Source organism: Lissotriton helveticus, chromosome 7 (genome assembly GCF_964261635.1).
Source record: "Lissotriton helveticus chromosome 7, aLisHel1.1, whole genome shotgun sequence".
In the NCBI taxonomy this organism is placed as follows: domain Eukaryota; kingdom Metazoa; phylum Chordata; class Amphibia; order Caudata; family Salamandridae; genus Lissotriton; species Lissotriton helveticus.
Window position 1 is genome coordinate 638,134,199 of NC_136068.1, and position 17,062 is coordinate 638,151,260.

General features: G+C 47.7%; 1 protein-coding gene across 1 annotated transcript in view; it reads left to right on the forward strand.

The window, feature by feature from the left end:
- The first annotated feature begins 760 nt into the window (after positions 1 to 760).
- LOC144766940 (cytochrome c oxidase subunit 6A, mitochondrial-like) overlaps positions 761 to 17,062 on the forward strand; it is a 44,485-nt gene continuing 28,183 nt past the window's right edge. Inside the window, exon 1 of the mRNA XM_078650628.1 lies at positions 761 to 988. Within this exon, the coding sequence (XP_078506754.1) occupies positions 895 to 988 (94 nt within the window). The 5' untranslated portion in view covers positions 761 to 894. The remainder of the gene's footprint in view (positions 989 to 17,062) is intronic.

A 17,062-nucleotide genomic window follows, 5' to 3' on the forward strand; every position in this document is an offset into this window, starting at 1 on the left:
GGCCAGTGACGTAGAAACGTTTCCGTGGGCCCTGGTACAAAGGCGACAAAGAGACTCACGTCTGGTGGATGACCAGCAAAACATAACCATATGCAATTGGCCCCCAATAAAGATGTGCCCCGGTGCCATTGCACCTGCTGCACTATTCAAAACTACTCCCTTGTACGTGGGCGCCAGGAACCGGCCACATCTCGATACCTGCATTTTTCCACGTGACCTTCACAAACTCTCTGATTAAGAGCCCATTCTTTTCAAGAGCTGTGGAACTTTACACATCAGAGATGTGTGGCTCCTCTAAGCGCTTCACATGACAAACGCACTTCTAGCGAAAGGCAGCAGAAAAGGAGAGATCTTCACTTCACTATAGCCGTCTTCTATCGAGAACTAGAGAAATATGAGAGAACGACCGAGAGATGGATGGACGAGAAAAGGGGGGTAGTGAACGAACGATATCTGGATGGATGGATGGGTGGGTGGGTGGGTGGGTGGATGGACAACGAGCAGAGAGAGTTTGACTGATTTAACCCCACTTGCGCACACTAGAGGTCGCTCTGGCCTCGCTCCTGCTGCTGCTGCTATGTGAGGCGCGTGGCCACCGGCCAGGCCTAGAATAGCAGAGCACGAGGGCACATCAGGGCAGCGGGTGTCCAGCGCTGGGTGAAGGGCGGAGAAAGTATCCGAAATGTCACCTCGCGATCAGCTTTCTGCATGGCTCGCTTCCCCACCCCACTCGGAAAGGTTGTGGAAGACGGTTCTGGAAGGTTTGGTGACGTCCTTCACTCAGACTGAAAAGTGCTGCAGGTGGCCGGGAGCGCTCAGTCTGCGGACTGCAGCTCCTCTGCGACGGTCGCACCTCTCGCTCTCCCTGCACCACTTTCACCTGGGAACACCAGGATGGCGCAGCTGGCAAAGCTGGGATGGCTGGTGCCCATGCGGAATATGGCAACTAGGTCTGCTGTTAAACAGCACGGCGAGGGACCGGGCACAGGTGAGGGAGTATCGAGGGACAGGGCCTGGGGAATGAACTCTTCCCCGAACGAAGGCAGCACATGTGATAGCAGTTAAAAGGCTCACATCACAGACAGAACAGGTATAACACGGGCAGCAGCAGGGCAAGCTTTGCTCAGGCAGAAAAACGACATCACAATCAGGGCCGGACCGGGTAACTGAAGGCAGCCCTGGCTAAAAATGCTCCGGCAAAATCCCGCCTGCTCCATTCATTCCTTGGGTAGTCTTTCTCTTTCCAACTACCAACTTCCTCTCTCTTTCCTTCTCTCTCTATTTTCCTTCTCTGGCCGCTTTCTTTCTGCCTTCCCCCGCCCTTCCTCTCTCTTGAATCCCCCAGTGCCTTCTGCCATGAACCTCAGGGAGCTGTAGAGTGAAAGAGGCACCAGGAGCGGCTCTGGGCTTTCAGAACCAACCTCCGAGAGGTCCAGCCCACCGGGAAAATGCCCATTGGAATAAAAGGCCCGTCCGGCTCGCATCACATTTAATAACAAGGTTAGCTTCTTCTACACTCAGGGGCATAGCACATGCAGGAGCCATCAATGACGTAACACATAATAATGGGGCCCCCTTGCAGAATGTGACGAGGGGCCTGATTCTCCCATATTTCATAGTTATTCATGCGCTTTGGGCTGAAGGAGAGCCTTGAAGGGACTCCCCTGATGGGTTGGGGCGGTATTGCCCCCCCCCCCAAGAATTGCCATCCCCCTGAGCCACAGGGGCTGCAGCGACCTGTGTTACAGCCCTGATAGCCCTACAGACTTAGCGCACGCATTGAACAGCTAATGCGTGAGCAGCAGCAGATAATAGCTCCCCAACACAACAACAGGTGCAGCAGAGCAAACCCTACCCTCATAGAGCCATTTAAAGCATGGGCAGCAGCTATGCAACCTTGCGTAACAGTCTTAACAAGGAGATGTTAACGCGGGATTACTGGTTACTAGTTACCTTACCAGATCCCAAACCAAATCGACTGGATCGTTGGTACCTGTCATTGAGTAAAAGGCAATCTAACAATAGGTCAATTAATTAAGAACTTACACCACTCTAAATGACCACTGACCATGGGTACCCGCTCCGCCCCCTCCCCTTCCCGCCGTGTCGCATTTCTCCTCCCCCCTCCCCTCTCTTCCCTCCGTCTTGTATGCCACTCGCAACGCTCCCTGTTGCTGTCTCACACAGATCCGACATTAGTTCATGTTAACTTTGTATGTGGTCATCGATTCTTTAGGATGTTAAAGTTCACAAACTGTTCTCCTGCTTGCAATTGACAATGTACATAACATGTACTGTATTGCGCAAAACACATCCTGCTGACAAATTAGTTAATCCCTAAGCTATAACACGCAATTCTCTGGACTACAAGTTAATTTCAACAGGTATGCTCGAGAAAACCTCCAGTTCCAGGTTTTAAACTCAGCGCCATACACAGGTTAGAACGTGCATGCTAGCACGTTGGCCGCGCCACGCAGTATTTAAACAGGACCTCACACGCGGCACTTCACGCATCACCAGCCACATCAAGAAGGAGATAGACCCTTGCAGCTCTGCTCGAAAGTAAGTCTGCCCCACTTTTGCTCTCGCTAGACGGCAGAAATCACCATTTTAAACAAGACACCTTACCGGCACAAGTCCACGAAAGACCCGTATTAACAGCTCACGGTTTGTTTAACTGATTGCACCCAATGTTTATGAGGATAACAATTACCGTTGGTCCTCTCTTTAGACACTTCCTGAATCACGCTAGGTAAAAAGAACTCCGCCCGCGCCTACTATAATGACGCTTATTCTGCATGTTTATTGTTTTCAACGAGTGGCACATATGGCCGACCAACTGCATTATGAGCTACCTGAGACATTCTGATGTTAGGTTTTCCTATTCTTTATCCCCGCAGGTAATCGCTTTCGCTGCACTTAACCCCCACCCCCCCCATTTGCAGCAGCCCTACTGTCCTGTACCTGTACTCACAGTGCAAGCACCCAGTGCAGCCCAATCCAGACTTGCAGCAGCCGTACTGCCGCTGTACTCGTACTCACACTGAGATCAAGCAGTGCATCTTCTTAATCCCTACTTGCACAACTCCCTACTTTTTCATTACCAGGACACCAAGCAGTTGTCCAGCCTTGCAACCTGACCTGCAGCGCCCCCTTATGTCCCAGTACCGAAGCACACACACATACAGTCCCGTCACTACCCTAACTGTCGGACGCGTCCCAGCATCACTAGTTTGTGGCACTCACCCTAGACCCCCCGAAAACAGCAGCGCCGTGTCCCGCTGCTCGCATTCTTCCCTGACAGCACCGCGCATCTTGCCCGCCTTCGGCTCGAAGGAGATTATCCCCCACAGCTGCCCCGGAGCGTGGCGGGAGGAGGGGCAGGGACCAGATAGACTCGCCGCCTCCCTCCGTCCAATCGCATCGTCTGCAATCTGGTATCAATAATTTAATTTATAGGCACGATAAACGCTCCCAGCTCTGGCCGGTGGGGGGATTTGCTCAGCGTTTTTGCATCTGTCTAATTTGATGTGGTGTAATTGGTTATTTAGATCCGCTCACCCACACTCACCCTCACTCACCCTCACTCACCCTCACTCACCCTCAACCCCTCACCCTCACTCACCCTCACCCACACTCACCCTCACTCACCCTCAACGCCTCACCCTCACTCACCCTCAACCCCTCACTCACCCTCAACCCCTCACCCTCACTCACCCTCACTCACCCTCACTTACCCTCAACCCTTCACCCTCAACCCCTCACTCACCCTCACTCTCACTCACCCTCACTCACCCTCAACCCCTCAGCATCACCCTCACTCACCCTCACCCTCACTCACCCTCAACCCCTCACCTACCCTCACCCTCACCCTCAACCCCTCACCCTCACCCTCACTCACCCTCAACACCTCACTCGCCCTCACCCTCACTCACCCTCAACACCTCACCCTCAACCCCTCACCCTCACTCACCCTCACCCACCCTCACTCACCCTCAACCCCTCACCCTCACTCACCCTCACTCACCCTCAACCCCTCACCCTCACCCACCCTCAACCCCTCACCCTAACTCACACTCACCCTCACTCACCCTCACTCACCCTCACCCTCACTCACCCTCACTCACCCTCACCCTCACTCACCCTCAACCCCTCACCCTCACACAGTGCAATAGGTCTCGGAGCATTTGAGTTAGAGCTTTTAGAAATGTTTATGGCTTTTTTTTTTTATTCTTTAGCATTGGCTACAGGAAACAAAAGTGCTAAAGATTTACAAAAAAACCCATAAACAATTCTAAAAGCACTAACTCTAATGCTGCGAGACCTATTGCATTTCCAATGCAAGACGGAGGGAAGAGAGGGGAGGGGGGAGGAGAAGTGCGACAGGGGAAATGCGAGACGGCGGGAAGGGGAGGGGGCGGAGCGGGTAAAAACTTGTAGTCCAGAGAATTGCGTGTTATAGCTTAGGGATTAACTAATTTGTCAGCAGGATGTGTTTTGCGCAATACAGTACATGTTATGTACATTGTCAATTGCAAGCAGGAGAACAGTTTGTGAACTTTAACATCCTAAAGAATCGATGACCACATACAAAGTTAACATGAACTAATGTCGGATCTGTGTGAGACAGGGAGCGTTGCGAGTGGCATACAAGACGGAGGGAAGAGAGGGGAGGGGGGAAGAGAAATGCGACACGGCGGGAAGGGGAGGGGGCGGAGCGGGTACAATAAACAAGACGGAGGGAAGAGAGGGGAGGGGGGAGGAGAAGTGCGACAGGGGAAATGCGAGACGGCGGGAAGGGGAGGGGGCGGAGCGGGTAAACAAAGACGGACGTGCACGCGCTTTTAAGCTCAATGCGCATGCGCATTGAGCTTAAAAGTCACGGGCACTGCAAGGAATCGCCACGATTCCTTGCAGTGTGGATAAAGAGCGGATAAGTCCCAATACTCTCGCCTTGCTCGATGCGCATGCGCATCGACAGGCGAGACCTAAAAATGCTCCGGCAAAATCCCGCCTGCTCCATTCATTCCTTGGGTAGTCTTTCTCTTTCCAACTACCAACTTCCTCTCTCTTTCCTTCTCTCTCTATTTTCCTTCTCTGGCCGCTTTCTTTCTGCCTTCCCCCGCCCTTCCTCTCTCTTGAATCCCCCAGTGCCTTCTGCCATGAACCTCAGGGAGCTGTAGAGTGAAAGAGGCACCAGGAGCGGCTCTGGGCTTTCAGAACCAACCTCCGAGAGGTCCAGCCCACCGGGAAAATGCCCATTGGAATAAAAGGCCCGTCCGGCTCGCATCACATTTAATAACAAGGTTAGCTTCTTCTACACTCAGGGGCATAGCACATGCAGGAGCCATCAATGACGTAACACATAATAATGGGGCCCCCTTGCAGAATGTGACGAGGGGCCTGATTCTCCCATATTTCATAGTTATTCATGCGCTTTGGGCTGAAGGAGAGCCTTGAAGGGACTCCCCTGATGGGTTGGGGCGGTATTGCCCCCCCCCCAAGAATTGCCATCCCCCTGAGCCACAGGGGCTGCAGCGACCTGTGTTACAGCCCTGATAGCCCTACAGACTTAGCGCACGCATTGAACAGCTAATGCGTGAGCAGCAGCAGATAATAGCTCCCCAACACAACAACAGGTGCAGCAGAGCAAACCCTACCCTCATAGAGCCATTTAAAGCATGGGCAGCAGCTATGCAACCTTGCGTAACAGTCTTAACAAGGAGATGTTAACGCGGGATTACTGGTTACTAGTTACCTTACCAGATCCCAAACCAAATCGACTGGATCGTTGGTACCTGTCATTGAGTAAAAGGCAATCTAACAATAGGTCAATTAATTAAGAACTTACACCACTCTAAATGACCACTGACCAGGATTAAGTTTCAAAGATTTAATATAAGGCCAAAGATAACTGAAGATACAAACTTCTTAAAATGAGATTCAGAAGGTAAACTGGTATCACTATGAACATGAATTCTTTGAATAATCTGAGTCTACAAAACAGAATAATGAGTACAAGTTCGAATATCATGAGAGTTGCCAAAATGGATACAAGTTGCAACCTCAGAGTCATTACAGAAAAGAAAATTCAGGTTAGTCTGTCCCTACACTACTCTAAGTGACATCCCTACTTAACAAGATCTTTACCCCTCTAGGTGTCAGCCGTGGTGACTTCCTAAGAAGATCACGAACTTCTCTTTGTCTCTTCTCTGATAATGGGTCTCTCCTGATCAGTCTATCTGCCTACCCATCCGCTTCCTTAGGCTCCCAAAATCATCTGCTCTGCTCTCCTCCCGGGTCGCTTTCCCTAATACAAAATCACATTTCCGATAGGAACGCCCCTTGGGACGCCCCTCACGTGGTACTTCTTTGCGCGGTAAACTCCATGATGGTACTCTTCAAGACCCTCGTTAAAGTTGACCTTGGTTCCCAGGCTTCTTCTTCAGTGCGCCGGTACCTCCTGAAATTCCTGAAGACTCCTACAGGCCTGCGCCAAGCGCCACTGAACAAGGCTCTATTCATTTCGACTGATTAGGACACCTCGCACCTGCATGCAGGCCATCCTACAGTGGGCCTCAAATTCCAAACTCCTCCATATCTATAGGTCATAAAGCATATGGAAAGCTCTGTACTTGGCACCTCTCGACTTCTCCTCTAACAAGCACATTACAGATCAAAGGAGCATCCCTATCAGTTCGGGCCTACTTGATTACATGAAGCGGGTCCCTGCACTCTGAAAACATTCAACTTGATTTAAACAGCATTCTTAACTAACATACGTTTCTTAAAACACACATCTATAAAGCATATATTTCAAATTAAATTCGATAATACATTTTGGAAGAACCACGTTAACCCCACCTCACATTATTTTAGCAGCACGTTTAGATTTGCTGTGAATTGCCATGAGGCCTACACAATATAACTGGTTTGTAGAGTTCCACTTAACTCTTACATGATTCCTTTAACATGAGAACGTGAGGTTTTCATATTCATTCCAACATTTCTACATTAATCTCATACTGTTATGATTATTGTTACTCTACTTGAACACTCTATACGTTTCACTACTAAATATAAGACACTCTGGTGCAAGGTATATGTTAATTAACTACGTGCTTGTAAATATGGTGCACTTATACATTTTTTTTCAGATTTGTGCTCTCTCAGTCCCCCCTTTGATGACCTTCAGGGGTCATCACCATCAAAACACCATCACAAAAATGTAGGACTCTTCAAAGTGAAGTCGTGGCAGTACCACTTCTTTTCATTGTCTCCAATGCCTTCAGACTCTTATATTGTGTATCTTGCATTGCTGTCAACCTTTTCTCCTGTTCTCTCATAGATCTCTGCAATCTGTTTGCTCTATACCACTGATACAAACGCACCAATCCCCACAAAGTGATTACACAAATCACAATTATGATGATGGGCTTCAATATGTACCAAACGATACCCTTTCCTAGATTGGCAAACCAACTTCCAACTTTACCCATTCCATGACCTACTTTTTCCCACACATTTACTTTTGTCAAATCCTCAATTTCGTGGTGTATGGCAGTGATGTTTCGTATATACTTTTCTAAAGGTTTTGAATTGTCCGGAATGTAAGTGCAGCACTCCTGGACCTTCAAAGCCTTACAGACTCCTCCCTCTTTGGCTAACAGAACGTCTAAAGCAAGTCGGTTCTGAAGAACCATTGCCCTGATCGATTGCATCTCACCTTCCACCAGCATTAATGATCTAGCAGTACTGGCAGATAACCTATCTACGACTGTAGCTAGTCTTCTAATTTTGATGTCATTCAGTATCACTCCCAAGATAGGGAATGCAGCACCAAATACATCCCCAATTACTTCTTCAGCTCCTAACCCTCTCTTTCCTCTTGTTGGTATTCCTCTCTTGGTCGATTCTAAATTCTCAACATGATATATTTTGGGGAAGACAATTGCTAGATAGCATGATCAGTACCAATTATCTGGTAACCTCACATAAGCATTTCTTCCACATACAAAATATACATTTGGTATGGCTTGCATTTCCTTCAAAAAGTCTTTGGAGTAATACTCCAAGTGGAAAGCATGTTCACAACTAACTTCCCCTACAAACAAATTCTCATAATAGGTGTAACTTCTGTGTATACATAGTTTCCCCCTTTTCTCTTTATCTAAAGCAATTGGACCCTTGCTACCTTTCCTCTGGTGTTCCCTTTCTTCCTTGGTCCAATCTGTCTCCCATTGTCCTGAAGCTTTCTGAATATTCTGCCTTCTGTATCGAGTATCCACCTGCCCTATAAACTTTTTCTCAATTTCTGACACTTGACAAGTCAGATTATTTCTTCGGGCATGTGAAGTATCTAACGTTCTCCATGGAATGAACCATTTGTGTAATCTGTCTTCGCTCTTGTAATAGTCCCACTTGTTCAGATGCTTGTAATTTGGGACCTCTGGCAATGTCGAGTCGAAGTTCGAGAAATAATACTCGAATCCTTCTCGTCCATAGAATATGCTCAACAACAAACTGCATGTGATTCCATATGTCAATGGAAGATGATGGTATCTGATACCCTCATCCACAGAAGCCGGTAATTGCATACAAACGTAGCAATTCTTCGCCTCCATGACATCAATGTACTCGTAAAGTAATTTGGCATAAGCATTTGACCTGAAATTTCCCTGTGACTCGTCTGTGTGTAACCTTTTTATTTCTGCATCTAACAACGTTTTGTCTTTATCATTGATGTTTCCCTTATAATTAACAGTAGTAGTTCTCGGTGTTGACACTCCCTTGACTTCTTTGACTGCAGTTGCATCCCTCTCGTGTCCCACTATGTATGAGACAGTAACCACTAAAACTATCAGAGAAATCACTACTCCTAAAAGTGTGCCAACTATACATTTTGCCCTGCGGTTCGGGTTGCCAGCCTCCATGTTCTCAAACAGTGCAACCTTGGACGTTCTTCTAGCATCAACTTCTCCTTCTTTTCCGAACAAAGTCTTTCTTTCAATCAATGTCTCTCTTTTGAACACTTGGAAGCTGATAACTGGCTTCGCACAACAGTTTGAAGTCCTGTACAAAATAGACAACCCTAGCCCTTCTCCGTCCTCTAAAAGGAAGACCCTACCATTTTCTTCTTCCACTCGGCGCTAGGTTATCTTGCAGCAATATTTACAAGTTCTTTCCAAGAGTTCTTTATCAGCCTGAAGTTATAAATGGTTCAAAGAGGGACACCACATCCTCATAAATGTCCATACGAAGAAGTATTCCCTCAAATTCTGGACAGTTCTTGCAACAACATGGAAATTCAACTGTTTCTAGGATTATTCTTCTTATTTCACTCTGGACAAGTGGACGGACGAAATTGAGAGTTAACGTTTTTTCAATTTCCACTACTGGTACTATCAATTCTACATCCACAGTTACAAAGGGGTCCGTTCTGACCAAGATCACTTTCTTCACTTTCCCAGTTCTGCGCCCCTTTGAAAACATTTACAATAAGGTATTAATCCAAGACAATGAGCGTTCCAAGAACTTCCACTACTCGCTCAAGCATTTCCAAGCGAAGAAGAGTTCCCTCCAATATTGGATATCGTAAACAGCAAACTGGAAAATCAACTGTCTCTAAAATCAATTTTCTTATCCCGCTCAAGAGAGGAGGGTAGACGATGTTGAGTGTCAGCAACCTTTCGGCCTCCACCCCCGGTAGCAGGAACAGTATTTGCACTGTGATGATCGGATCAGTTCTGATCAGGTTCACTTCCCTGACCCTCCCGGTTCTGTGTCCCACGGACATCTGCAACGAGGTAGGTCCAATCAGGAGTAGAGTATCTTCTACTAGGCACTCGCACCCTCCTTGACCTCCTAGGACCTTCCTGGGCTTGATCCTGGGTATCTTCTTCTGGATCCGAGTCTTCGGATATAGGAGCAAGAGTTTCTTCCTGGGCCGACCTTAAGCTTAGCCTCCTTCTTCTTTCCGGCCAAGTGGCAGCTCCAAGCCTTATTCTCCTATTTCTTGTCCTCACACTCGGTTCTTGATCGCTCTGATACTGATCTGTGTCTGAATCGTATTCACTGCTGCTCTCTCCTTCAGTTGCGTCTTCAGTCTCACTGCCGTCCTGTCTTCTCTCTTCTTCTGGATCCGATGCGTTCCCCACTTCTTCCGACACCCCCTCAGCCGATCCGATCCCCTCCTGTGACTCTTCTTCCACTTCTGGACTTTCGCCTGGGATGGGAGCTGTTTCTTCTAGAGGTGCTGGAACTCTTCGAGTATGGGATGCATGGATCCAATTTGGCAGCCCCCCGCACTTCACCGCGGTGTTCGTGATCAGGATTACCTGAAAGGGCCCACGCCAACGTACATCTAGGCAGTTCTTCCGGACGTGCTTCTTGACCAACACCCAATCTCCTGGGTTCAGATCATGACATAGATTCCTTGATGCTGGAACTTCAGCCGCATGCACCTGAAGGGACACAGAATGGATGGCGTCAGACAGTCCTTTACAATAATCCAAGATCAGATCATCTGTAATATTCAATAGGGCAGCAGTTGGAACCGTGGGAAGTCTCATGGCCCTCCCCATCAGGATCTCGTGTGGGGAGAGACCTGTCCTCCTGTCAGGGGTGCTGCGCATGCTCATGAGCACTAAAGAAAGAGCATCTGGCCAACTCAAAGATGTGGATGCCACTACTTTAGCCAATCTATTCTTCAGAGTGCCGTTCACTTGTTCCACAATTCCTGAAGCTTCTGGTCGATAACTACAATGCAGTTTCTGATCAATCTTTAGTGTGGAGCACAACATCTTCACTATTTCGCTGTTAAAATGTTTTCCTCTGTCCGATTCCAGAGAGGCAGGCACCCCGAAGCGCGGTATCAACTCCCTGAGCAACAATTTAGCCACTGTGAGTGTATCGCACCTACGTGTAGGGTACGCTTCAACCCATCTGGAAAATACACAGACAACCACCAACACATACCTAAGGCGGTTAACTCTTGGCATTTCAATAAAGTCTAGTTGCATTCTATTGAAAGGCCCCCCCGACCTCCCAATGTGACTCAGCGTGACTGGTGTCCGTTTGCCTACGTTCAGTTGTTGGCAGGTAACACATCGTTTGCATACTGATTCTGCGGCTATTCTAAATTTAGGGCAATACCAAGTCTGCCTAAACACTCTCATCATAGCGTCTCTTCCCAAATGTGCTGGACCATGTATTTCTCTCGCCATGGGATTAGCTAATTCTTCAGGTAACACAGCCCTCCCATCTGCTGAAACCCAAAAATCCATTTCACTTCGCACACAACCTGCTGTTTCCCATGCCTTTTTCTCAGTTTCTGGTGCGTTCTCCTGCATTACCCTTAAATCTTCCCAGGTATCCACGGTCTCTAACATCATGCTCAATTCTGTCTTTTCTTCAGCACCATCAATTTCCACTTTTGAGAAAGAATAATTTTGTTCCGCACAGTAGCGTGCGACCTCATCAGCGTACCTATTGCCTTGTGATACAAAGTCTGTATTCTTGGTGTGAGCTACACATTTCACTATCGCTATGGCAACTGGACCTTGTAATGCTTCTAACAATAATCGTACAAATTCTCCATTTCGAATGGGCGAACCAGAGGAGGTCATGTAACCTCTCTGAGACCACAACTGCCCGAAATCATGAACCACACCGAAACCATATTGGCTGTCAGTGTATATGGTGACTCTCTTTCCGTTTCCTGCTATACAGACACGAGTTAGGGCAATAATTTCTGCTACCTGTGCGGAATGTACTCCTTCCAGGCAAGCGGCTTCCACAACTCCAGTAATGGTACAAACAGCATAAGCTGCTCTCAACCGACCAGTATCGTCTCTTAAACATGAGCCATCAACAAAATAAATCTCATCAGGGTCAGACAACAGCTCATCCACAATATCTGGTCTGGGTTTCGTGCATAGTTCAGTCACATCAAGGCAATCGTGGTCTTCACATCCTTCGCCTTCTATTACAGTAGGTAATGGCATCAAAGTAGCAGGATTCAAGACAGAGCATCTCCTGAGGGTCACGTTCTCCGCGGCAAGAATAACTTGCTCGTAGCGCGTGAGCCTGCTATTGGTCAGATGCTGCGTCTTCGTCCTGGTCATTAACAATTCTACAGAATGCGGTACATACACCACTAACGGATGTCCCATCACAATACTTTCACTTCTTTCAATGCTGACACCCGTTGCAGCAACGGATTTGAGACATCCGGGCAACGCTGCGGCTACTGGATCTAATGTAGCCGAAAAATATGCAACTGGTCTACGGGCATTTCCGTGGGTCTGTGCCAAGACTGACAAAGCACATCCCTCTCTCTCACAGCAATAGAGTGAAAATGATTTCTCGTAATCGGGCATTCCCAGAGCCGGAGCACGGCACAAATCGTCTCTCAGCTGCAAGAACGCCACCAGGCATTTGTCGTCCCATGGTACCGGATCACTCACCTCCTTGTGAGTCAGTTTCTGCAAGGGTTTCGCTTTCAGTGAAAAGTTAACTATCCACTGTCGGCAGTAACCCACCATCCCTAGGAACATTCTAACTTCTCTCTGTGTTGTAGGCGCATTCATCTTCATTATCTCCTCAATCCTCTCTGGGGACACCTTGCGTTTTCCTTTTTCTAACCGATGCCCCAAATACTGTACTTCTGTCAGACAATACTGCAACTTGCTCGGAGATACCTTATGTCCGTTTTCAGCTAAATGGTTCAATAAGGCAATGGAATCTACTTTACAAGCTTCCTCAGTCTCTGACGCAACAAGTAGGTCATCTATGTACTGGACCAGAACCGAATTCTGCGGCAGTACTAGATTTTCGAGATTCTTCTTCAACAACTGGTTGAAGATGGATGGGCTATCTGTGAATCCTTGTGGGATTCGACACCATGTTAAAACGCGATCTTCCATTTTAAAAGCGAAAAGATACCTGCTCTCTTCATCCAATGGGATTGAAAAGAAAGCCTGGCAGAGATCTATCACTGTGAACCATTCTGCTTGACATGGTATTTGAAACAGTATCACTGATGGATTCGGTACCACGGGACAATATGAAACGACTATGTTGTTAATTTTTCGTAAATCCTGAACTATCCTGAACTTCCCGCTAGGTTTCTGCAAACCCATAATCGGGGAGTTACAAGGACTACCCACAATTTCTTTCAGTATTCCCTGTTGAATCATTGACTCGATCACAGGTTTTATTCCTGCAATCGTTTCCTGGGACAATTTGTATTGAGGCGTTCTTGGAAACTCGGCATTTGGCTTTACCAGTATTTTTACTGGTTCTACCCCTTTAATCAATCCTATTTCTTCTCCTGTGAAATCCCATACCTCTGACGCCACCGCATCTCGTAAGTCTTGGGGAAGATCTTCTACTGTCAGAGTAGGATATAGTTCTACACAAGACTTTGAATTGGCTACCTTGAAAGTAGCATCATCATCTGTAGTCTGTACCTCCACTCCTTTGCGGGGTGCAGTATATTGTGCAGTTCAATTTGCACAGTAAATCCCTTCCTAACAGACATACAGGACTCGAGTCACAAACCACAAACTGATGTTCGTTCATGTGATTTCCTATCTTCACAGACACTGGTTCTGTCAAAGGACTAGTCAGCCTTTTGTTTGCGACTCCTACCACCTGAATTGTTTCCCCTGACATCGGCAAGTCTGGAACCACCGCTGATCTCAGAGTTGATCGAGTAGCCCCAGTATCCACTAAGAACGTTGTAGGACACCCTGCCACTTCTGCCTCAACAAACGGCCCTCTCTGATCCACCTCTAAAACTGCCCCGAGGGTGCAATCCTCCTCACTACTCACACGTTGTCCTGTCAATGGATCAATGTAATAACACTTTTCTTCCTCGATAAAGAGAGGCATTTGTTTGAAAACCTTTCCCCCTGTCGATATTTTCGGTGGCTGTGGGAACTGGACTCGTGGAGCCGAAGTCCCCCCTTTGGTCCCCTTGCTTCCCGTAACTGTCCCCTTTGGAGCTGGAACTTCTTGAACCTGCTCTTCGACTTCTAGCTCTCCATTTTCGGGGTTAAAGGGACACTCGCGTCGCCAATGTCCCACCTGGTGACACAAATGGCACTTTGTCGTTTTCTTTAAAGTGGCGAAGTCTACCCTAGGTCTCTGCCCTTCTTCATTGTCTTTGTTCTGACCGTTTGGCTTTCGTCCCATCCCCTGCTTCTGCTGTCCACCTTTTCCGGCTGACTGCATTTGCACCACCATCAATTTCTCCTTTAGATTCTTGGCTTTAGAATCTATCTCGTCACTACAGTATCTCGCATAACGCAGGATCTCATCTAGTGGTTTGTTTTGCCAGCAAATTAAATGTTGTTGGATCATCAAACAGATATCTGGCCTCAGCCCCAAAACGAATTTTGACACAAACTGCCCTATGTCTTTGGGGTCCATTACATCTAGTCCACTATACTGTTTGAATATTTTCAGTAATCTCTCATAAAACTCGTGGACTGTCTCCTTGGGTTCCTGCCTTGTTCTGTCTATTTTTACCCAATCTATATCCTGTGGAGGCACTTTATCCTTTAACCAGGCTATTACTCTTTCGTACTTCTCCATGACACTGTCCGATGGTCCATTAGTTCTAGCATTCCTCTCAGGCTCTTCATTTGGCCACTGGACACTAATCTTGCACGTTACCCACAAATCCCCTGGGACCACAATGTCGAACAAGGTGTTCAAATCAATCCACAATACTTTGGAGATCTTTACAAACCTTTCTACCTGCTTATACCACTCTACTGGATTTTCCCTCAACTTCGGAAATGAGTTGGTAAATGCAGCTAAGTCTCCTCTACTCCAGGGCACATGTACATAATTTCCGTTTGATATCTCTCGCAAAGGGAATGCCTCCATCTGCATTACCCTTCCCTCTGGGGTCATCACACTTGTACTCCGCCTAACAGTGCCCTTTTTCGACCATCTCTCTTCCCATTTGTCCAGTTCTCTCCACACCCTTATTCCCGATACCAATTCTCTTATGTGTGTTTTAATCCGGTAGTTCTCTTCTCATCTAAGTCTTGGTCCGAGTACTGTAATCTGTGGTTACTCTGCAATGCCCTTGTCCTAGATAGATCTACGGCATACCTGTCTGCCAAACTGGTCAGTTTCTCATGAAACGCTCTAGCTTTCCTAGTAATATCCTTCGCTATGAACAGTAGCTCATCCTGTTCATACAAATCGATCCTTTCTAAAGGCACCGTCCCTTCTATAATCTCGTCTAGATCGGATTTTAGACTGGAGACATCAAGCCTTTTGACTTTTATCGCAGCCTTTAGTACCTCAGCTCCGGATGCTCCTTCCACATCCCTCCCGTCCCAGCTCCTAGTCCTGCGCCTAGGCACTGGTGAGTTATATGGAGTCCTCCCATGCTTTCATCTCTCTAGGTCCCATGCCTTTCCATCTTCTCGGGGTGGATAGTGAAACACTCCCTCGCGCCTCATAGCCCCGCGTTCCCCATCCTGTCTAACTTCACGGGATACCTGGTAAGGTGTTCCGTTACTCCCTCTTTCTTCCTCATGCGTCTGTGACCTCCGATCACTCGATGTATGACGTGACCTTTCACTGCTCCCTCTTTGCCAATGCTGCACATTTTCCCCAGGCGCGTGTGTGTGACGAGTGCACCTAAACCTATCCCTGTACTCTTGCGTTCTTTGGTCTCCCTCTGTTTGCATGAGGCGAGACACCTCCTCACACTCCATACTCCTACCACTCTGCTCCTGCTGTTCCCTCCCATTCATCGGACAGGTAACTCCTCTGTTCTCTTGACTTGGACCTTCTCGGCCCTGACTGCTTTCGCTGGCCCCACAATGGGATACAGTCCCGCTACCTCTGTTTTCCCACTCTGGTTCTGTTCTTGACCTGTTACTCAGGGTTACCGGGGACCCATCCCATTCCCTCAAATCAGCTCTTAATTCTGTATAGGACTTTGGCCGCGGTCCCCTTAGATCCATTGGTCCTCTCGGACCTCCCTGTCCTAAATTGGGACCTACAGTTGTATCTAATGGGGTATTCCAAGTTACCGATCCTGGCAATTGTTTCCATGCATTTGTCACATTATTCCTCCTTTCCATCTCAGTCCTTTCTCTATCCAATTGCCTCTGTTCTTCCTCTCTATCTCTCTCAGAGTTATAGATCGATACTATAGGTCCTATGGTAACAGGCACTTGAAGAGCATCTGGCAATCCAACAGACTCAACCCTTTCGGTGGTTGGCGTTTTCTGCACCACAAACCTTCCCACTACACTCTGTACCGTGTTGTTATGAGGTGTCTCCTCGCCTTTGATAGGTGTCCATTCTGTTAGGGGGAGTGGTGTATACCCCTCTATGACAGTTCCACCTTCCCTTGCGAGTCCCCTATCTTCAATCTCTCCAACTCTCGGAGGTGGTCTATCTAACAGCAACCTGTTTATCAGGTTGTCTTCCGACTCACTTTCTTCGTCCTCCTCCATGAGGTTTCCTCCTCCTCCCACCTCCCTCATGGGATACAATTTCTCTACTTCAATAGCCTGTACCCTCCACCTCTTTGCCTCCTCGTCCCATTTGGAATCTCGCACTGCTCTTACCGATCGCGTCAGTCTTTGTTGACGCCTGTTCAAATTTCGGTCGTGCGCTGCCCTAATCCATGCATTAAGGGCCTCAAACTGTGTTGGTCTAGGCGAGGGTTTCAATGAGGACATGGTTGCTTTTAGCCGATGCAACACCTCTAACTTAAACGTCCCGTACTTCGGGAACTGCATTTCTTCACCCCCTTCCGTAAGCTTATTCCAAGCCCCAATCCATAAGATGGTATGCAGCCCCACATTCGTTGCCATATAATGAGCTGGTGTACCCTCCGGCGGAGCCTCTTCCCCGTAATAATGTTCACTTCTTTTTCTTTTAAAAATCCCTTTCAAACACTTAAAGCACTTCATGATTTCTCTTTTCTCCGCTTTCGTTTACTTCCTGATGACAATCCACCAATCTCAGCGCGGTTCTCACTAACTGGCCTATCCGTGCGCGGCTTTCCTCCGACGTCACT